Source organism: Miscanthus floridulus, unplaced genomic scaffold, assembly GCF_019320115.1.
Source record: "Miscanthus floridulus cultivar M001 unplaced genomic scaffold, ASM1932011v1 os_2222_1_2, whole genome shotgun sequence".
NCBI lineage: Eukaryota > Viridiplantae > Streptophyta > Magnoliopsida > Poales > Poaceae > Miscanthus > Miscanthus floridulus.
Genome location: NW_027098173.1, coordinates 5781 through 22887, shown reverse-complemented (window position 1 = coordinate 22887; position 17107 = coordinate 5781). Strand labels below are relative to the sequence as shown.

The 17107-nt window shown below is 46.0% G+C and overlaps 1 protein-coding gene across 1 annotated transcript; it reads left to right on the top strand.

Moving 5' to 3' along the window:
* Nucleotides 1–15315: 15315 nt before the first annotated feature.
* On the top strand, nt 15316–16595 carry LOC136534736 (probable LRR receptor-like serine/threonine-protein kinase At3g47570). Its single transcript, XM_066527118.1, has 2 exons — nt 15316–16140; nt 16225–16595. The coding sequence occupies exons 1-2, from the start codon at nt 15342–15344 to the stop codon at nt 16593–16595; spliced, it is 1170 nt and encodes a 389-aa protein (XP_066383215.1). The 5' UTR covers nt 15316–15341.
* Nucleotides 16596–17107: the final 512 nt, after the last annotated feature.

Sequence of the window (17107 nt, the reverse complement as noted above, 5' to 3'; positions counted from 1 at the left end):
ACGTCGGCAGCCCGACCACAGCGAGGCCCGCCTGCCGCCGGTGGCCCGCCCGCCTGCCACCGGTGGCCCGCCCACCGTGGGCTGCCTGGCCAACGCCGCCCGCTGTGGGCTGCCTGGCCAACGCCGCTCGCCTGCTGTCCGACCACTTGCCCGACGCCGCTGGCCACCTATGCGCCACAACCCTATCCGCTCGACGCCAGGTGATAACACAACCCTGTCCGCTGTGACATCTCACCAGTTGCAGCCTCTTCTACTGATTGAAATTTTACCTCAGCAAAAATTTCGGGTGTGATTTGCCACCAGGTGAAAAGGGAAAGGGAGATCCCTAGTGTTGTGCAAGGAAAAGTTCGATAGGTGTCCCCAGGTCTGTGCAAAAGGAAGGTTTTGACGCTCTATGTGGTGCTTCTGAGCAAAGCAGTACATGTTAGAATTAAGATTTGCCGTTTATTAGTTCCATCCTATTGCTATATATATCAGTTTAATTATTTTGTGCACTGAGTCTGTGACTATGATATGCTTCTGTTCTGAATGTGCAATACATATTAGCCTCCCTATTTTCAGTGGTGGACTGTGATTGTAAATCAAGGGGGGCCTAATTCAATGCCAAATTTCTATAGGAAGCACCATGGCTCGTGAGTTTTAGAACTAATATTTTCTAGCACCAGAATAGCTCTCATCCTCTTAGTTGGCGCCCGGCAACTGGTGAGATGTCACAGCTCATTGCGGCTGTGTTTTGCACAGCAGTGAGTAGCTGCCAAGATTGTCCACACTTGTTGTATCCTTCTTTATAAGAGTCTGCACTTGAGAACACTACTACTGAGTACAGAAGGCTAGGTAGGCCTGGTGACAAAACAGACCATGTATGATTCATTGCCTCCAACATGTACTAGTATGCTACTCCTAGTGTGACACGCTTTTAGTATCTAATCTTATCAAACTTATAGATGGGAGCTATAGCTAGTCCTGCAGAGTTCAGAGTTTTTTTAAAGGGGAGTTTAGAGTTCAGTCGTAGGCAAGCAGGGGCGGAGCCTAGTATCGCCTCCACTGAGCTCTGCCCCTACCTGCTTTGTTACTAGTAGTTACTATATGTTTGCGCTCTTCTTTATAAACTCGCCTTTTAGTTTCAAAATGTTTGCTGAGATCACTCTCACAACACATATGCTCTCATGATATGAACTATGACATGGTACTGTCTAATTTTTAGTTTATTGTCGCAACATAAACCATGTCAGTAGAAGACCGTAGTTGGATGTACCAAGGTTGGAAGGATAGTGGTTGTCATTCCCAGGAATGGGTGCGAAATACTAATGCTTTTCTAGACCGTGCTTTCCGCGATGTTCGTAATTCTAAAAAATTGGAATAGTGTGTCCATGTTCAGATTGTGGCAATAGAGTTAGATGGAGGAGGGCTGTCATGGGTATGCATTTGTGTAAAAGAGGATATATGCCTAGGTATACTCTATGGACTGAACATGGTGAGCACCCTGTTAGTTAGCGTACATTGCAACATGCCTATAGTACCGCTGATGGTTTAGATGAGATGTTAGCCGATTTTGGTGATGCAATGCATACTGAGAATCTAGAAGATGAACCAACAATTGATGCTAAGGCATTTTATGCTATGTTGTTGGCTTCAAAAGAGCTGCTCCACAACCTCACTAGTGTTGCACGGCTGATTGTAGTGGCACGTTTGATGGCAATTAAGTCACAACACAGCCTCTCTATGGAATGCATTAACAAATTACTAAATTTATTTGATGATGTACTTCCTAAGAACCATAGAATGCCAAAAACATTGTATGAGTGTCAATATCTTCTCCGCGGTCTAAAAATGCCATATGTCAAGATAGATGCTTGCATAAACAATTGTAGATATACTACAAAGAAGATGCAAATAAGGAAAAATGTGATTTTTGTGAGGAAAGCCGATATGTAGTTGTTGAAGCAACCAATCAAGGGCGTAAACGGAAGGCAATAGCACATAAGGTTCTACGTTATCTCCCAGTCATACCAAGGTTGTAGTGGTTGTACATGGAGCTAAAAACTACACAACACATGCGGTGGCACAAGGAGGGTAGACGTGCTAACCCAAATGTCATGGTGCACCCATCTGATGCTGAAGCATGGATGCAGTTCAATAGGCTAAACTTATATTTTGAATTGGATGCAAGGAATGTTCGGATTGCTATGGCAATAGATGGCTTCAACTCTTTTGGGTATGGAAAAGCATAATATTCTTGTTGGCCAGTTTTTGTGATTCCTTTAAACTTGCCTCCTGCTCTATGTATGAAGGAAGAAAATATATTTCTTAGTCTAGTTATTCCTGGCCCAGAGCATCCTGGTAAGAATTTGAATGTCTTCATGTGGCCACTTGTTGATGAGATCAAGTCAGCTTGGGCAGGAGTACTCACCTACGATAGCTTCTCAAAGAGAAATTTTCATATGAGGGTTTCATATCATACTTCCATTCATGACTATCCTAGACTTGGTATGTTCTCTGGATGGTCTACACATGGTGGCTTGGCCTGTATCGATTGTATGGCAGATGTGGATAGCACTTGGCTGCCAAATGGGTGAAAGTTTAGTTGGTTTGATTGCCATAGAAGATTTCTCCCGCCTGACCATATTTCTAGGGACCAGAAGAATACATTTAGAAAGGGGGTACAGGTTCATGACATGCCTCCACATCGATTAATAGGGCAAGAGGTGCTAGCCTACATGAATGAAGTCAAAGATAAATCTTTTGAAGGTTATGGTACTACCCACAATTGGACTCACATTCCATTTTTGTGGGAGTTGCCATACTTCCCTCAACTTTTGCGTCCACATAATATTGATGTCATGCATACTGAGAAGAATGTAGCTGAAGCCATTTTTATACTTGCCTTAACATTGCTGAGAAGAGTAAGGATAATCCTAAGGCTCGCCTTGACCAAGCCTTGATGTGCAATAGAAGACATCTCAACCTTGTCGAGAAGCCAAATGATAGGTGGGATAGACCTAGAGCACCTTTTTCCCTAACAAGAGACCAAAAAAGGATTGTTATGCAGTGGTTTATGGACATTAAATTGCCAGATGGTTATGTAGCAAACCTAAGGCGAGGGGTCAACATGGGTACACTAAAGATAAATGGACTTAAGAGTCATGACTTCCATATATTCATTGAGCGTTTGCTACCTGTGATGATGCGAGGTTTTGTCAAAAATGAGATATGGGAGGCGTTAGCTGAACTAAGTTACTTTTTTAGAGTGCTTTGTGCAAAGGAGGTTGATCGTGCGTAGATTCTTCAACTAGAAGAAAACATACCTATTATACTTTGCAAATTGGAGAAAATCTTTCCACCTGGGTTCTTCAATTCAATGGAACATTTGATGGTGCACCTCCCATATCAAGTTAGGGTAGGAGGCCCTGTAACATACACATGGATGTATGGAATTGAAAGGTGCACCTTCCAACTTTTGTTCTTTATTATCATTGTGGCTGTCCTAGTCAGTGAACTAATAGTGACTTCATTCATGTAGGTTGTTAAAAAAAGTTAAGGGAAAAGTCCATAACAAGGCTCGCGTTGAAGCCTCGATAGTTGAAGGATGCCTAGTTGATGAAATCTCTAACTTCACATCATTATACTTGCCTGAACTCATATCTAGTTCACACAATCGTCCTCAGCGTTATGCTCAATCTAGTGCTCCATCTCATTCTACTCTTAGCTTTGTTCCAAGTACGTGGTTGGAAAGGTGGTAGAGGAGTCACAAGGTTTCTAAGTATTGAAGAGTACAAGACTACAATGATATATATCTTCACAAACTTGACTCAAATGGATGAATATGTGCAGTAAGTACACTTAGTATGATAACTGTACATAGTAACATTTATCATACACACATTTCATGATTCTTTGTTATAATATGTAGAAAATTTGAACAAAAACAATGGAGACATGCAAGACCACCAAATCAAAAGCAACTAGACAATCTAAGGATGAATGGGGCTGGAAATGGGAAACCTGATCTGCTGGATTAGTTTAGAAACCTGGTACTAGTGAGCTACACAATTTATATACATTCTTATAAAATTTGAATTGCACTTTCATTTTAATTATAACATTGCAGTGTGACATTGATGCAAGTGTACCTAGTGAACTGTGTCATTTATCACATGGATGTGGCCTCAAAGTCAAGTCATATGATATTTATGAAGTTAATGGGTACAGATTTAGATCTAAAAAGTATGAAAAATCTAGAGGGAATTTAACTACCACCAACACAAGGGGTTATTGTTGCTGGTTTTGATGATGACATCAACAATGAGCTTGATTATTATGGTATCATCAAGGACATAATTGAGCTAAAGTTTGATGGTGATAGTGAATTCAGTCTTGTTTTGTTTGAGTGTCACTGGTTCCACCCAACTAATGGAGTGAGACACTTGGGAAGGTTTGGATTAGTTGAAGTTGGCCATGCATCATGTAATCTAGCAAATGGGCCTTTTGTTCTCTCCAGCCAAGTAAAGCAGGTTTATTATCTTCCTTATCCATGTAAGTCTGACCCGAGCCTTGATGGCTGGTGGGTTGCATACAAGGTGAGCCCCCATGGAAACTTGTCTACTCCATCAATGGATGAGTACAATGATGAAGGCCAACCATCTATTGATACCTTCCAAGAAGATGGTGTAGTTGGTGAATTTGTCAGTAGATATTGGAGTAGGTTTAGACAATATCACCATTAGTGATGGCTTTGATGAGATTGATGATCCAAATGAAATCTCTATGCTGATCAAGCAGCGAAGTGGATTGAGTGTCGATGATGAACTACCAATTGAAGAACTAGGGCTATTTAACATAGAATATTTTCATGATATCACAGAAGAAGAATACCTAGATCCTGATGACTTTTAAGAGGATAAGTAATAATTAGGTAGTTCTAACTCTTGATTAATAAGCATTTCATTGTAAGTTTACTTTTTAGAACTGTATTGCTACATTAATTCTGAGTTCTTAATCTATTGCTTTCCATTCAATTGCTAATGCCTACCATATCTTATTTTCAGGGATGACAATCTCACACAGGACACGTCGGTCTTCTAACATTTTAGTTCATAGTGAGGACAGGGTTTCCAGTCACAATGACATTGATGATCCAAGTGAGGTTAATGTGGATGTAGAAGAAATCCGCTTGCGAGGATGTGTAGATCTGCCCCCTGAAATCAACAATGAGCAAGATCGTCCACTGATTGAGCCAGAAGGAAAATCGTGGGTTCTTCAAATTCAAATTGTCATTCTGGTGAAAATCTTTTCTCATATGACATTTGTTTATTGATTTTTTGTTTATATTCCAAGGCATTGGACTAATGTAAAGGGAAGGACTCCTGCAAGTGTTTTGACCGTTCTACTGAAGAGAAATCATCCTGGTTTGATTGAATATGGAGGCAAGCTTGTGGTGGCATCGACATGGAAACATTATCAGGCAGCAACGGACACAGCTGGGAAATCCGCAGCTGATGTGGTATCTGAAGGTTTTTGGGTAATTCTCTGTTTCCATATAGATCATTTTTCTGTAGTTCAGTACAGATTCCCCTATATAGCAACATGTATATTTAATAATTACCAGTTTAGTAGTTCAGCTGATTGGTCCATCATTTATTGGTTCTGTAGTTCAGTACATCTCCATATAGATCATTTTTCATATGCTTTACTGTTGGTGTGTACTTATATTTAATAATTTCTGCAGAAAAGATTTAGATTCAATCCAACTAAAGAAAGTTAGTCCAAAAAACATGTTGGTTCTTCATGCTCGCAACTCCTATATAGCATCATGTATTATGCAAGAATTACTACTACAATGGATCATTTTTGGATAGTAGAAAAAAGAAAAAATTGTGACAAGATTGCTAGAAAGTTCTATTTGACATGGGAGGAGTACATTGCCCAACGCCCTAAATGGTTACTAGAAAGATGCTGGGAGGCTTTAGCCATGGAATGGAGTAGCCCTAAATTCAAGCAAAGATCTGAGACAAATCGTGCAAATCGCTATAGCTAGAAATTTAAACCTCACAAAGGAGGATCAAACTCTATTGCAACAATACGCCAAAAGTTGGTTAGTTTTCACTTACTAAATTATGTTAGATTCAGTTTTGTGGCACTACACAAATAATTTGAGATTGTTTTCCTATAGTCTAAGAAATTAGGAAGAGAAGTGTCTGATATTGAGGCATGGGTCCATTCCCATAGAGGTTCCAATCCTGAAGATATTAGTTCATTGAACACCAAAGAAGCCTCTTCATGCTTGGTAATTGCTAGTTATTACATCCAATTGTTCTTTGCTGCCACTTATTTTGCAAATATTGACTAATCAATTTATTTAATTGACAGGAGAAATACAAACTTAAGGTTGTTGAGTTGAATGGACCTGATTTTGATTGGCTGCACTCTCCGGTAGATGCTAGAGCTCTTTACCGATGCTCTTGTGGTCGTCCACATGGTAAATGGGCTATGTTCAATGGGGTCATTAATGACAACAAGGCTCTACCTGAGTTGAGGAGCAGCCATGCTAATGGAGCAGCAGCTAGGCGTCAACGTCAAGAGGAAGAGGAACGCTTAAGGAAGGAAGCTCATGATGGTCGTGCGGCGAAGGAATATGCCAAAAGTATGTTCGAGTGGGGTGCAACGGTACATGCTTACAACGAAAACATTCAGAAATTTATGGAGGTGAGCTATGGCATACATCCCTTAGTATTCATCTTAGTGCCAATTGACCTCCTTTCTAATTAGGTGAGTCTTATAAAAACTAAACTGCAGCAAGTTGCTTCCCACATCGGAATGCCTGCCACTGCAGTTCCTTCTCCCCTAGCTCCTCCTCCACCGCCTCCAGCATATGTGGCTTCATCAAGTCCAAATCTCTCTCTTGACAATGTAAGTCTGATGATCATTATGGCTTTTCTTGGTCCTTATATGGTTGGACTGGGGACTCAGATTTAGAGTATGGAGGTACTGCCTCACTTTCAAATTGTATACTTTTATAAAAGGTACTAATTGCTGCAGTTTCTCTAAATATTGATCTGAACATCTGATACTATAGTATAATTTGTCCTTGTGCTTTGTGACTGATTGGCTAGGAGATACTTAGGGATGATTGCCTTGTGTTGAAAATGCTCCTTTGGTTTTGTTCTCAGAATATGTTAATAAGATGCTCTTTTGAGTTTTTGATGGTTCATAGTGGAAAAATGTATTGCAGTTCAATCTTGTCCTGGTAGTCCCCAGTACATTACTTCTAGAATCATCCTACCCCTCAGTCTTCCTAATGCAAAATCCTTTTAAAGGAAACATATTGCAAAGTCTGATGATCATTATGGCTTTTCTTGGTCCTAGTACTGCTCATCTAAAAAAAGTAACAACGTAACTGCTATCATCTTTTTTTAGAAAGAGATTAGTATCATCTACTAGTAGTGTGTGACCTGCTGCTCCCTTAAATTGGTATATTCTCTGAGTTTAGTTAGTCCATGCTTAAACACTGTGACTCCACTTATTTTACCACCGTTGGAGTGTTGGTGCCCTCTAATATTTATGTGAAGCTCCACCAGTGAGTGCATGGTAGCTGCTATCTTCTTTTTTAGAAAAAAATCATTTTTTCTCAGAACATGCAGGAGAGTTGCGTGTCATCAACTATAACTGTGTGACCTATGTGCAAATTATAAATGAAAAGCAAAATAATTAGTCATGCATGGCTCAGCTTTTCTATCAAGTGCCTTTATGCAATGGTGAGCTAAAATAAAACATACAAAACCAAATAACATCACAAAATTGTAGCTTAAAAACTTCTAGTACAGAACTTGCATGTGACAAATGGACATAGAGATAAGTAGTGAATGGAATCATAACCGTTATGCTTATCTAGTTGCATTTTCATTTGTTTAATTGCATAGCAGGTTGGTGCACTTGGATCATCTGTTCGAATGGAAACTCTGGATGAAACATTGAGTAGGATCGCTTACGGAGGCTATCAGTTGTCATGTGAATGCCACAAGTGGTGGGGGTACATACTGTCCTGAAGATGAAGATGACGATGAATTTCCATTGCTTTGACATGTAATGTAAGGATCACAGGCTTAGAACCTACTGACCTTGCTTCTGATTATTTTGGCCTGTTTTGGGCTTTGGCTTTGCTGTGCAGCAGAGCTACTCAGTTGCCTACACAGTGTAGTGTCATAGTAGTTCAGGGCCTGCTCACCGCTTCTACTTATGCAGCGGCTGCAGCTGTTGCTACTGGTTTTCTTCAGTGTATGAACAGTATCAGCAGTGGTGTTTGTTGTAGCAGTAGCCGCGAGCCGCAGTTTGGTCATTTTGATGGCACAAGTGTGTTTGTGTTAGTGCCTCTAATGAGATATTGTAACTTAAAACAATATGGATTCATGAATGTTAAATCCTGATGGAAACAGTGCATGTGTACTGTGCTATATTTAAATTTGTATTTGAATTCAAAATTTTGAATTTAAATGTATTTTGTTTATTCATGGTATGAACTGCAAAAAAAAATTCCCCACAAAACTCACCCCCTAGGGAAATTACCTTTACACGTGGGTAGGGGAATGGCATGTCAGCAGATGTCCCTAGGGGCGAAATTCCCCTAGGGAACACAATTTCCCTAGGGTTTTCTCGCAACACCCTAGGGCACTTACCATTTTCCCGTGAAATCTTTCCCTAGGCAAAAATCCCGAGGAACCACCCTAGGGAAACCATTTTCCCTAGGGTATCTATGTCTTTCCCTAGGGTTTTAGGCCCTAGGGAAACAAGAGGATTCCAGTAGTGAATAGGCCTCCGACCTTGACGAAGACCTGAACAAATTCAGGCATCAAGGCAAAACCATCCTTGGCCAAACAGGCCTCCGACCTTGACGAAGACCTGAACAAATTCAGGCATAAAGGCAAAACCAACCTCGGCCAAACAGGCCTCAGACCTTAACAAAAAAACCACCCCAAGCATCAGGGGCAACACCATTATGGCGCTAGAACCAGGAAGAAGGTCTCCGCCATCGAAAAAAGCAAAACAACGAAAAGGTCTGACAAAACCCTGTCACTTAGGCACTAGGCCTATTTACTTCAAAAGATCTCAAAAGGCAAGAATAATTCAAGCAAGATATAGGCCATTAAAGCCAAGATACGTTCCAACAAACAACGTACCAAAAATTTAACAACCAAAAGCCACCACCCCGCTATAAAACGGGTTCCCCCCACGCCCTTGAAACCTCAGTCAGCAGAAGGCACAAGGGGGGAAGAAGGCAGAGCACAGGCACAAGCCACAGCAACGGCCATGGAGGCAGGTGTCTCCTTAGATATCCAAGTCGGCCGTAGATATTATACGAAAACTCGTAAAATCGGAGGCACCAGAAAACGGTCGGAGGCAGTGGGAAAAGAGACAGGAACTACAGCACGGTGATGAACAGCGCAGGCCTACGAAAGAAGGGGGATATTGCACGAAGTCTTATAACATCCCCCTGACGCCGGAGACCTTACCTGCCATCTCCACAAATGAAACATGTCCCACGGGTGTGCAGCGTCAGAGGCCTATACTACCAGATAGCTAAAACACCTAGCCAAAGAAATACCAAAAGTCTCTGCCGTCTGCACAAGCTGCGCCAAACCTCCTATCGGATCACACACCGATTCAGCAAGCCTCGCTAGGCGGACTTCAAGTACGCCTCCGTCGGCTAAAAAACTGCCAACACTTCTACCCCCGCCATCAAGCAAGCACAGAGAAGGAGAGAACATGGGGCAGAGGTCCTGGCCACCACCTCTGTATCGCGCACGTTCGCCCAAGCAAACAACCACGGTGTGCAAGCTCAGGACTAGATGAGATATGTAAACAAGCACAACAGACATAAGCCCCCGCACAAACAATCAAGAAAGTGAACCTGTTTTGTATTCCATAAAACGTCAAGTAGCATTCTTACAGGAAACAAACTTACAATAAAATCCAAACTATTGTGGCGGAGGTCCGCACCAAGCAAGCACGCGAGTAAACCCAGCGCGCTCATCGTCTATGTCAAACTTAACTGACTCAAACACGTCGCGCGCAACGCTGTGGGGAAAGGCCGAACGCCAATACTCACAAAGCTCTCCGCTCACATAAATACCGTCGTTGTAGAGAATCAAAGGCGCAACATCTTGCGCAGGCTCCCGATTTGGAACCTACGCAAGGTTAAAATTTTCCACAAAATTATTCAGAACAAAAGAAACTTTATTTACAAGAGTCCAACTGGACTACAATATACAAGTCAAAACAACTAAGTCCTACAAAGAGCCAAGACCTCCGGCGCATCAGCCACAGCAGAAGTCCCTGGAACGGAGCTCGCATCAACTATGGGCGGGGACAGCGCCTGCGGCCTCCGACCATCACCGCCGCTGATCGTAGCGCCCACCAGAGCGCCAGCGGTGGCGGAGGCGTCGCCCACGGTCGTCGAGCGCGGAAACGACGGAGGCCTGCCCACAAAAATCTTCTGCGCATCCTGTAGCATAGGTTAAAATATCAGTGGCATAGGCAATGAAAGCCTTCGCAGCTTCACATAAAGCAAGGAGAGAAAAATAGCGGCTACAAAGACTAGAAATACCTTCGCCCTCTTTTCCTCCGCCAGCTTCCGGGCAGCAGGTCTTCCAAACGGAGCCCAAAAGTACCCAGTGAAATTTCTCAAGGTTTTTCGCAAACCAAGAGAAGTCTCACCAAGCTCCTCCGGACCTGGCAGCGCTCCCTCCGGAATACTTTCGGTATGCGTACACCCGCCGCGCACCAAAAGCTTGGCGTAATTCACTACTCCCGCCAGCGCCCCGTAGTCCGTGCAGCCATTGATCAGACCGGGGAGCTTCGCAAGGTGACGCTTTAGCCAGGAGGCGAGGGCGTAGACGCTGTCTTCCTCCGGAGGGGCGGAGGTTTTGCCTCCGAACTCGGCAACGATGGCCCGATAATGGCCAACGGTTGTAGTAAGGACCCCCTTGACCGAGTCCAAACGCCTCGTCGTCAAAGACAGCTGCTCCCCCACCGCAGCCGCGGATTCCTTCTCACAGGCCAGCTCTCGCCGGAGACCCTCGGCCAACTCATGCGCCCCGCGGGCCTGCTCGGCGGACAAAACTTCTGCATCCTGGGCCTTGGCGAGATCGGCCCTCAAAGTGTCCTTTTCTTGTTCCTTCTTCGCCAGAGAAAGGTGGAGAGATGCAAGGGAATTGGACAAACCCCCTTTTTCACCTTCCAGGCACTCGTTCTCCGCCTTGAGCGCTTCAATCGCAGTATCTCGGTCGTAGACCTCGCGAGTACAGCGCTCTTCCATAACAACAGCCGTATGATACCCCTACGATCAGAAAGAAGAAGACCAAGGCAATCAGCAACATAAACAAAAACAAGTCTAAAGGCGAACATACACCAAAAAAGGCAAACCGCCGAAGACGCACCAAGCTCTGGTGTTCTAGATGAACACGGAGAAGTTGGAAGAAGTCCATGTCCCTCAGACGCTGTTTGAAGCGATCTGTTCAAAGAAGAACAAACAAACAAAAAACAATAAGGTGAGAAAAGCAAATCTCACAATAAATACACCAACTGCCAGAGACCACCTTCGACGTCTCTAAGAACCCCAAGATAGCACTCTTCCCAACCTGAGATAGAAGCGTCGGAGGAGCCTGCGCAGCAAAAAAACACAACAACAACAACAACTCGGGTCAGAGGGCCGATCAGAAATAGGCAATAACAACATACCGAAAGACGAGTAAGATAAAAACACTATACTGACTCAGACCCGGCGCCATCAGCCCTGGCTGCCCCGGACCAAACCGGATGCTGGCAGCAGCCGCTCGTTCCTCTGGGGTGAGGAGTCCAGCCATGACATCACCTACAAAGCAACAAGTACACGGTATTAGCACTTGGTACAATACATAAACAAATAAACCGGGCGAAGATAGTAAACACAAAAATGTGCGCCAAACAAACTTACTCATAAAAAGCCCAGGATGGGCCGCCTGCCGAGCCCCCTGGGTAGAAGTCTCCGCCATATCATGCGACGAAGGCCCAAAGGGCTGGCTCTCCTCAGCTAGCGGCTTGGCGGGCGGAGGGCTCGAAGAAGACTGAGCCACCGGGGCCTGCTCAGCAAGCACAGCCTCCGGCTGCCCGACGTCGGCCGCTGGCGCGGAGGAAGGCGCAACAACGGTGGGAGATGAAGGAGCGTGCTGCAAGGCGACCTCTGCGCCCTCTTCAAAACTTGAATACAGCCCGCCAAAAATGTCGGGCATAGGATCGGCGACGCTAGCCTCCGGCTGTTCGGCGACACTCGCAGCACCGTGCAAGGTGCGCGCCGGAGCAGCGCTGGCCTCCGGACGGCCAGCACCGCTCACAGCTCCGCTCACAGGGCGCACCGGAGCTCCAGGAGAGCCACGATCCTCGCCGCTCGCGACCCGCATGTCCACTGACGGGACGGAGGAGCTTTGAATGTCTTCACTACCGGTGGAGGCAACGCCAGCACTACCGGCCGAAGATGCGGCCGGCGCGATCACCAGAGCACCGCTCTTCTTCTTCTTTTTCACAGGCGCCCGAGCAACAGAGGCGCCCTTCCTCTTCTTGGACTTGGCCTCCGCCGTAACATTCTTCGTGGAGGTCTTCTTCTTCTTGTCAATCGAAGCCAGGACCTTCGCGGGAACCGCGCGCTCCCAGTAGACGATCCCGAGTTCCTCAAAAACTCGATTGAGCCGCGGCATGATGCCAGCCACGGCTCTCTGAGACGTGTACTCACGCTCGGAAATTCTGTCGACCAACCCGACGGAGACTTCCTCAACCTTGGAGACGAAACTGTCCTCCGTCACCCCCTCCCCCAAAGACTGGCCGAAGCGGGGGAACGGGATCCCGGCCTCCGGCCCAAAAATGGGAACCACCACCATTTCAAACCGAAAGGATGAATTGTCTCTTTTCAGGGGCCAATAGTCGGAGGCCATAATTTCCTCCACCAGATCGCGGCCCCCGGAGTATCGGCACGCCAACGCAAAGGCCTGATCACAAGCCTCCCTTGCCGGTGACACCGCCTCCGGCGGTTCCACGTGCGTATGCGGCGCCATCACCTCCATTCTTGAGGACAACGGATACTCCGCGACCTCCGCACCATCCTCTGTGGTGCTACGGACCCCGTAGGTCTTCACGTAAAACCACTCCTCAAGCCAGCCGCGGTCACATTTGCCTTTCTGGCAAAAAGAAATCTCCAGGCGGTCTACGCCTTGGTTCCTCTTCGACATGAAGGTGCAACTACCGTACTGGTAGATCACCTCCACCTCCTTGCCCTCCCGCATCTCCTTCTTCTTCTTCGGCTGCTTCTGCAGCTCGTAGTAAGCGCAGAAGGTGTCCACATCTGGCTCGGTGCCATAAGAAACACACGCCCAGCAGAATTTGCTGAGCGTGAGGAAGGCAGTAGGAGTCAGATGATGGAGCTGGACATTGAAGGTCTCCAACACCCCGTGGAGGAAGGGGATGTAAGGAAGGCGGAGGCCGCAGGTGAAGAAGTCCCGAAACACCACCGCATATCCCTCCTCCGGTTCCGGAACAGTCTGGCCAGGCGGAGGGATTTTTACCCTCGAAGAAGGAAAATACGATTCCTTCAATATCTCCGCGACCGTCTCTTCAGTAATATAGGAGGGGCCGAAATCCTAGGACTTTATTGCCATGTCTCTGGAATCCACAGCGATCGGGTCTCCGACGGATGCGGAGACACTACCCAAATCCTCCTCCACTTGTTGTTCAAAGTCCAACGCGGAGGCGGAGGCAAGCATGCACTCCAGCCGGTGGCCCAAATGCCGAGAAGGTGGCGATAAGGTCCGAAGAATGCGGGTCGGTGAGTATGGGCGGAGGCGGAAAAGAAAGCCACCGCGGCGGCAGCCTAGGCGGAAGACGCAAGCGGAAAGACGGAACGCGCGAAGGCAGCTCAGGAGAAAGCGAAGAGAGCAGAGAGCGACTTCTCAAAGGCAAGGAAAGAGAATGAGCAGTGCGAGGGGGGGGGGCCGCCACCAACCCCGCACTTATATAGGCCGCGGGCGAGCAGTTCGGCTCCTGCCGCACAACGGTCATCTCTGGAGAATTCGCCTGCCGCCCAACGGTCATATCCGAAGAAGTCGCAAGGTATACAACGGAAAGCAATACGACGTAAACGGCCACAGCGTAGGACAACGGCTAGTTTTGCAGCCTAACGGCTACTATGAGAAGACCAGCGGCCGTGCCAGAGCGGGCCAGGGGGGAACCTGCGGGGATCGGTCAGAGACGTGACTACGCGCAGTCCCCGCCCCCGTGGACGTCCTTGCTTTGGGCGTTTTTGAGCTCACGACACGCTCGGGCGGACCGTGGTCTCAAAAGGGGGGAACTGTTGTAACACGGCTTCCGAGAGTGGCGGAGACCTACGCGGCCAGCAGTTCGCAGAGACGTCTCCGACCAACTACCTAACCAAAGGCCCAGCTACACGCCCAGACCCAGAAAGATGACGGTTTCTCAGACTGCTTGCAGGACGCTGCCGGTAACCCTGACGCAGCCTCCGCCCGGCTAGCTCGTAGGCGTCTCCGGGCGGAGGGGGTGGAGGCCGCCCCGTTGCAAGGCTAATCAAGTGCCAACGTTACCTACGTGTGTGTGCAGGTAACCAGAGGAAGGCGCTCGTGGATGGTGCGGGCGCCCCGGTTCGGCCTCCGCTCCTAGGGGCAGCGACCCAAGCAGGAGGACGGCAATACTGGGCGTCGATGGTCTGCGGCCTCGGCGTCCTAGGGGCGGAGACTAACGGCGGAGGCCCAAAGGCCCATCGCCGAATCCTGAGGCCTGATGGGCTGGCTGATCGCGCAGGCCCAGTACCTGAGGGCGACATGACAAGATTACCCCCCGAGAGGAAAGGCGAGTGGTGGAATATACCGAGAATGTACTGTAGCAGTTGAAGGGTACTATTGTAAACTCTGTAAAAGTGGTAGTTGAGCCCTATAAATAGGGAACACTTGTAACAGTACGGGAGGTTGGTGAATGGATTAATGAAACCCTAGCTTTACGTGCCATTTCCGTACACGCCCGCTTATAGTGTCTGTTTCCCGAGCCTCCGCCTGAGGGCAGCACTTGGCAGGCGGAGGCCTCTACCTCCACCACATTGTCTGAGACCGCAAGTCTCAACAAATAGTTTCAATGGAAGCATCCCAACTTCATTAGGATCAATACCAGTGTCTCTTGGCAGCCTACAACTTCTTCAGCTACTAGATTTGTCATTCAATCACCTAGAGGGTGAGGTCCCGACAAACGGGATCTTCAGTAATGTAACAGCTGTGCAGATTGATGGTAACTCAGGGCTTTGTGGTGGGGAACCAAAGATGCACCTACTCGCATGTCCTATCAAGCCTTTGGATTCAAGAAAGCACAAGCATTCCATTGTGCAAAAGTTGGTGATCATTTTAGCCAGCATGATGTCACTTGCCATAGTCTTAAGTGTAGTGTTACTTTGGAGAGGTAAACAGAAGAGAAAATCTCTATCCTTGCCATCAATTAATAACCAATTTCCCAAAGTTTCATACAACGATCTTGCAAGAGCAACTGATGGATTCTCCACATCGAAGTTAATTGGGAAAGGAAGATATTCTTCCGTATATCAAGGAGAACTGTTCCCAGATAGAATCGTGGTTGCTGTCAAAGTTTTCAGCCTAGACACAAGAGGAGCACAGAAGAGTTTCATTGCAGAGTGTAATGCTCTAAGAAATGTGCGCCATCGAAATCTAGTTCCAATCTTAACAGCATGCTCAAGTATTGATTCCAGGGGAAATGATTTCAAAGCCTTAGTCTATAAGTTCATGCAACGAGGGGATTTGCATGCATTGTTATACTTGACTGGAGGTGATGCAAACACCTCAACTCCTAGCTGCATTACACTGGCCCAAAGGTTAAACATTGTGACAGATGTTGCAGATGCATTGGAATACCTCCACCATAACAACCAAGGAACCATTGTTCATTGTGATCTGAAGCCTAGCAATATTCTTTTGGACGAAAATATGACAGCACATATTGGAGACTATTGTCTTGGAAGATTCAAGGTTGGCTCAGGAACACCATACTCTGGTGACTCAATCTCGACTTCTTCGGTTGCGATAAAGGGAACAATTGGATACGTCCCAGGTAACTCATATTTGCATACTACCTAATTAGTCTCATGTACTGTTATCTTTTTTGAACTAAACAATTCTATTATGCAATCTACAGAGTGCGCGGGAGGAGGCGAAGTTTCGAGTGCTGGAGACGTTTACAGCTTTGGAATTGTTCTACTTGAGATATTTATGCGGAAGAGGCCTACTGACGATATATTCAAAGATGGGGTCAATATTGCAAGATTCGTTGAGATGAACTTCCCTGACAGGATTGCACAAATTGTAGATCCTGAACTACTTGAAGAGCATGATGATGTATCGCAACAAACTTCATCAGCCATGACGCAGAAAAAATTGGAATGTTTAATTTCAGTGCTAAACAATGGACTTCGCTGTGCTAATCCATCCCCAAATGAGCGCATGGACATGCAGGAGGTGGCTGCAAGGCTTCACGGAATCAAGGATGCGTATCTGAATGGAAACTGAGGTATGTAGCACTGCACTAACCAGTTCGTTATGTACTATTTGTACCTTTCTAGATCCTTTTTATTTGTCTTGCAGGCTGTAACTTTATTCCTACCGTTGATGAAATATAGCAGCTCTAGAGCATATATAAACAAGGTATACTTCATAAACAAATAAGCTGCAAGAGGAGGCTTTCTCTGCAGAAGATTCCTGGCAGTAATATTATCAGCAGGAGAGCCTAGTGGCCTAACCGCCTAGGCTAGGCTTGTCAACGACGAAATAGAGCTCTCAGAATCAGGCTAGACAACATGAACATGCAAGTGTGGAACATAGCCTATGTTTTCTGTATTTTTACTGGGTCAGATTTTGAAATTGCCAGTACTTGCTTACGGTTTTCGTTATTGTTTGCACAAGTAATTTTTATGTATATGCACACTCAAGTTAGTTCTTCATTGACAATTCGAGAAACAAAGAACCAATAGCTATTTATCTTACTTTTTACTAATTTTCATAGGAATTTTGGAGTTTTTCAT

Coding starts and splice junctions, on each gene's coding strand:
- LOC136534736 (XM_066527118.1), top strand. CDS start 15,342: ATGCACCTACTCGCATGTCCTATCAAGCCTTTGGATTCAAGAAAGCAC. Junction 16,141..16,224: donor AACAATTGGATACGTCCCAG/GTAACTCATATT, acceptor TGCAATCTACAG/AGTGCGCGGGAGGAGGCGAA.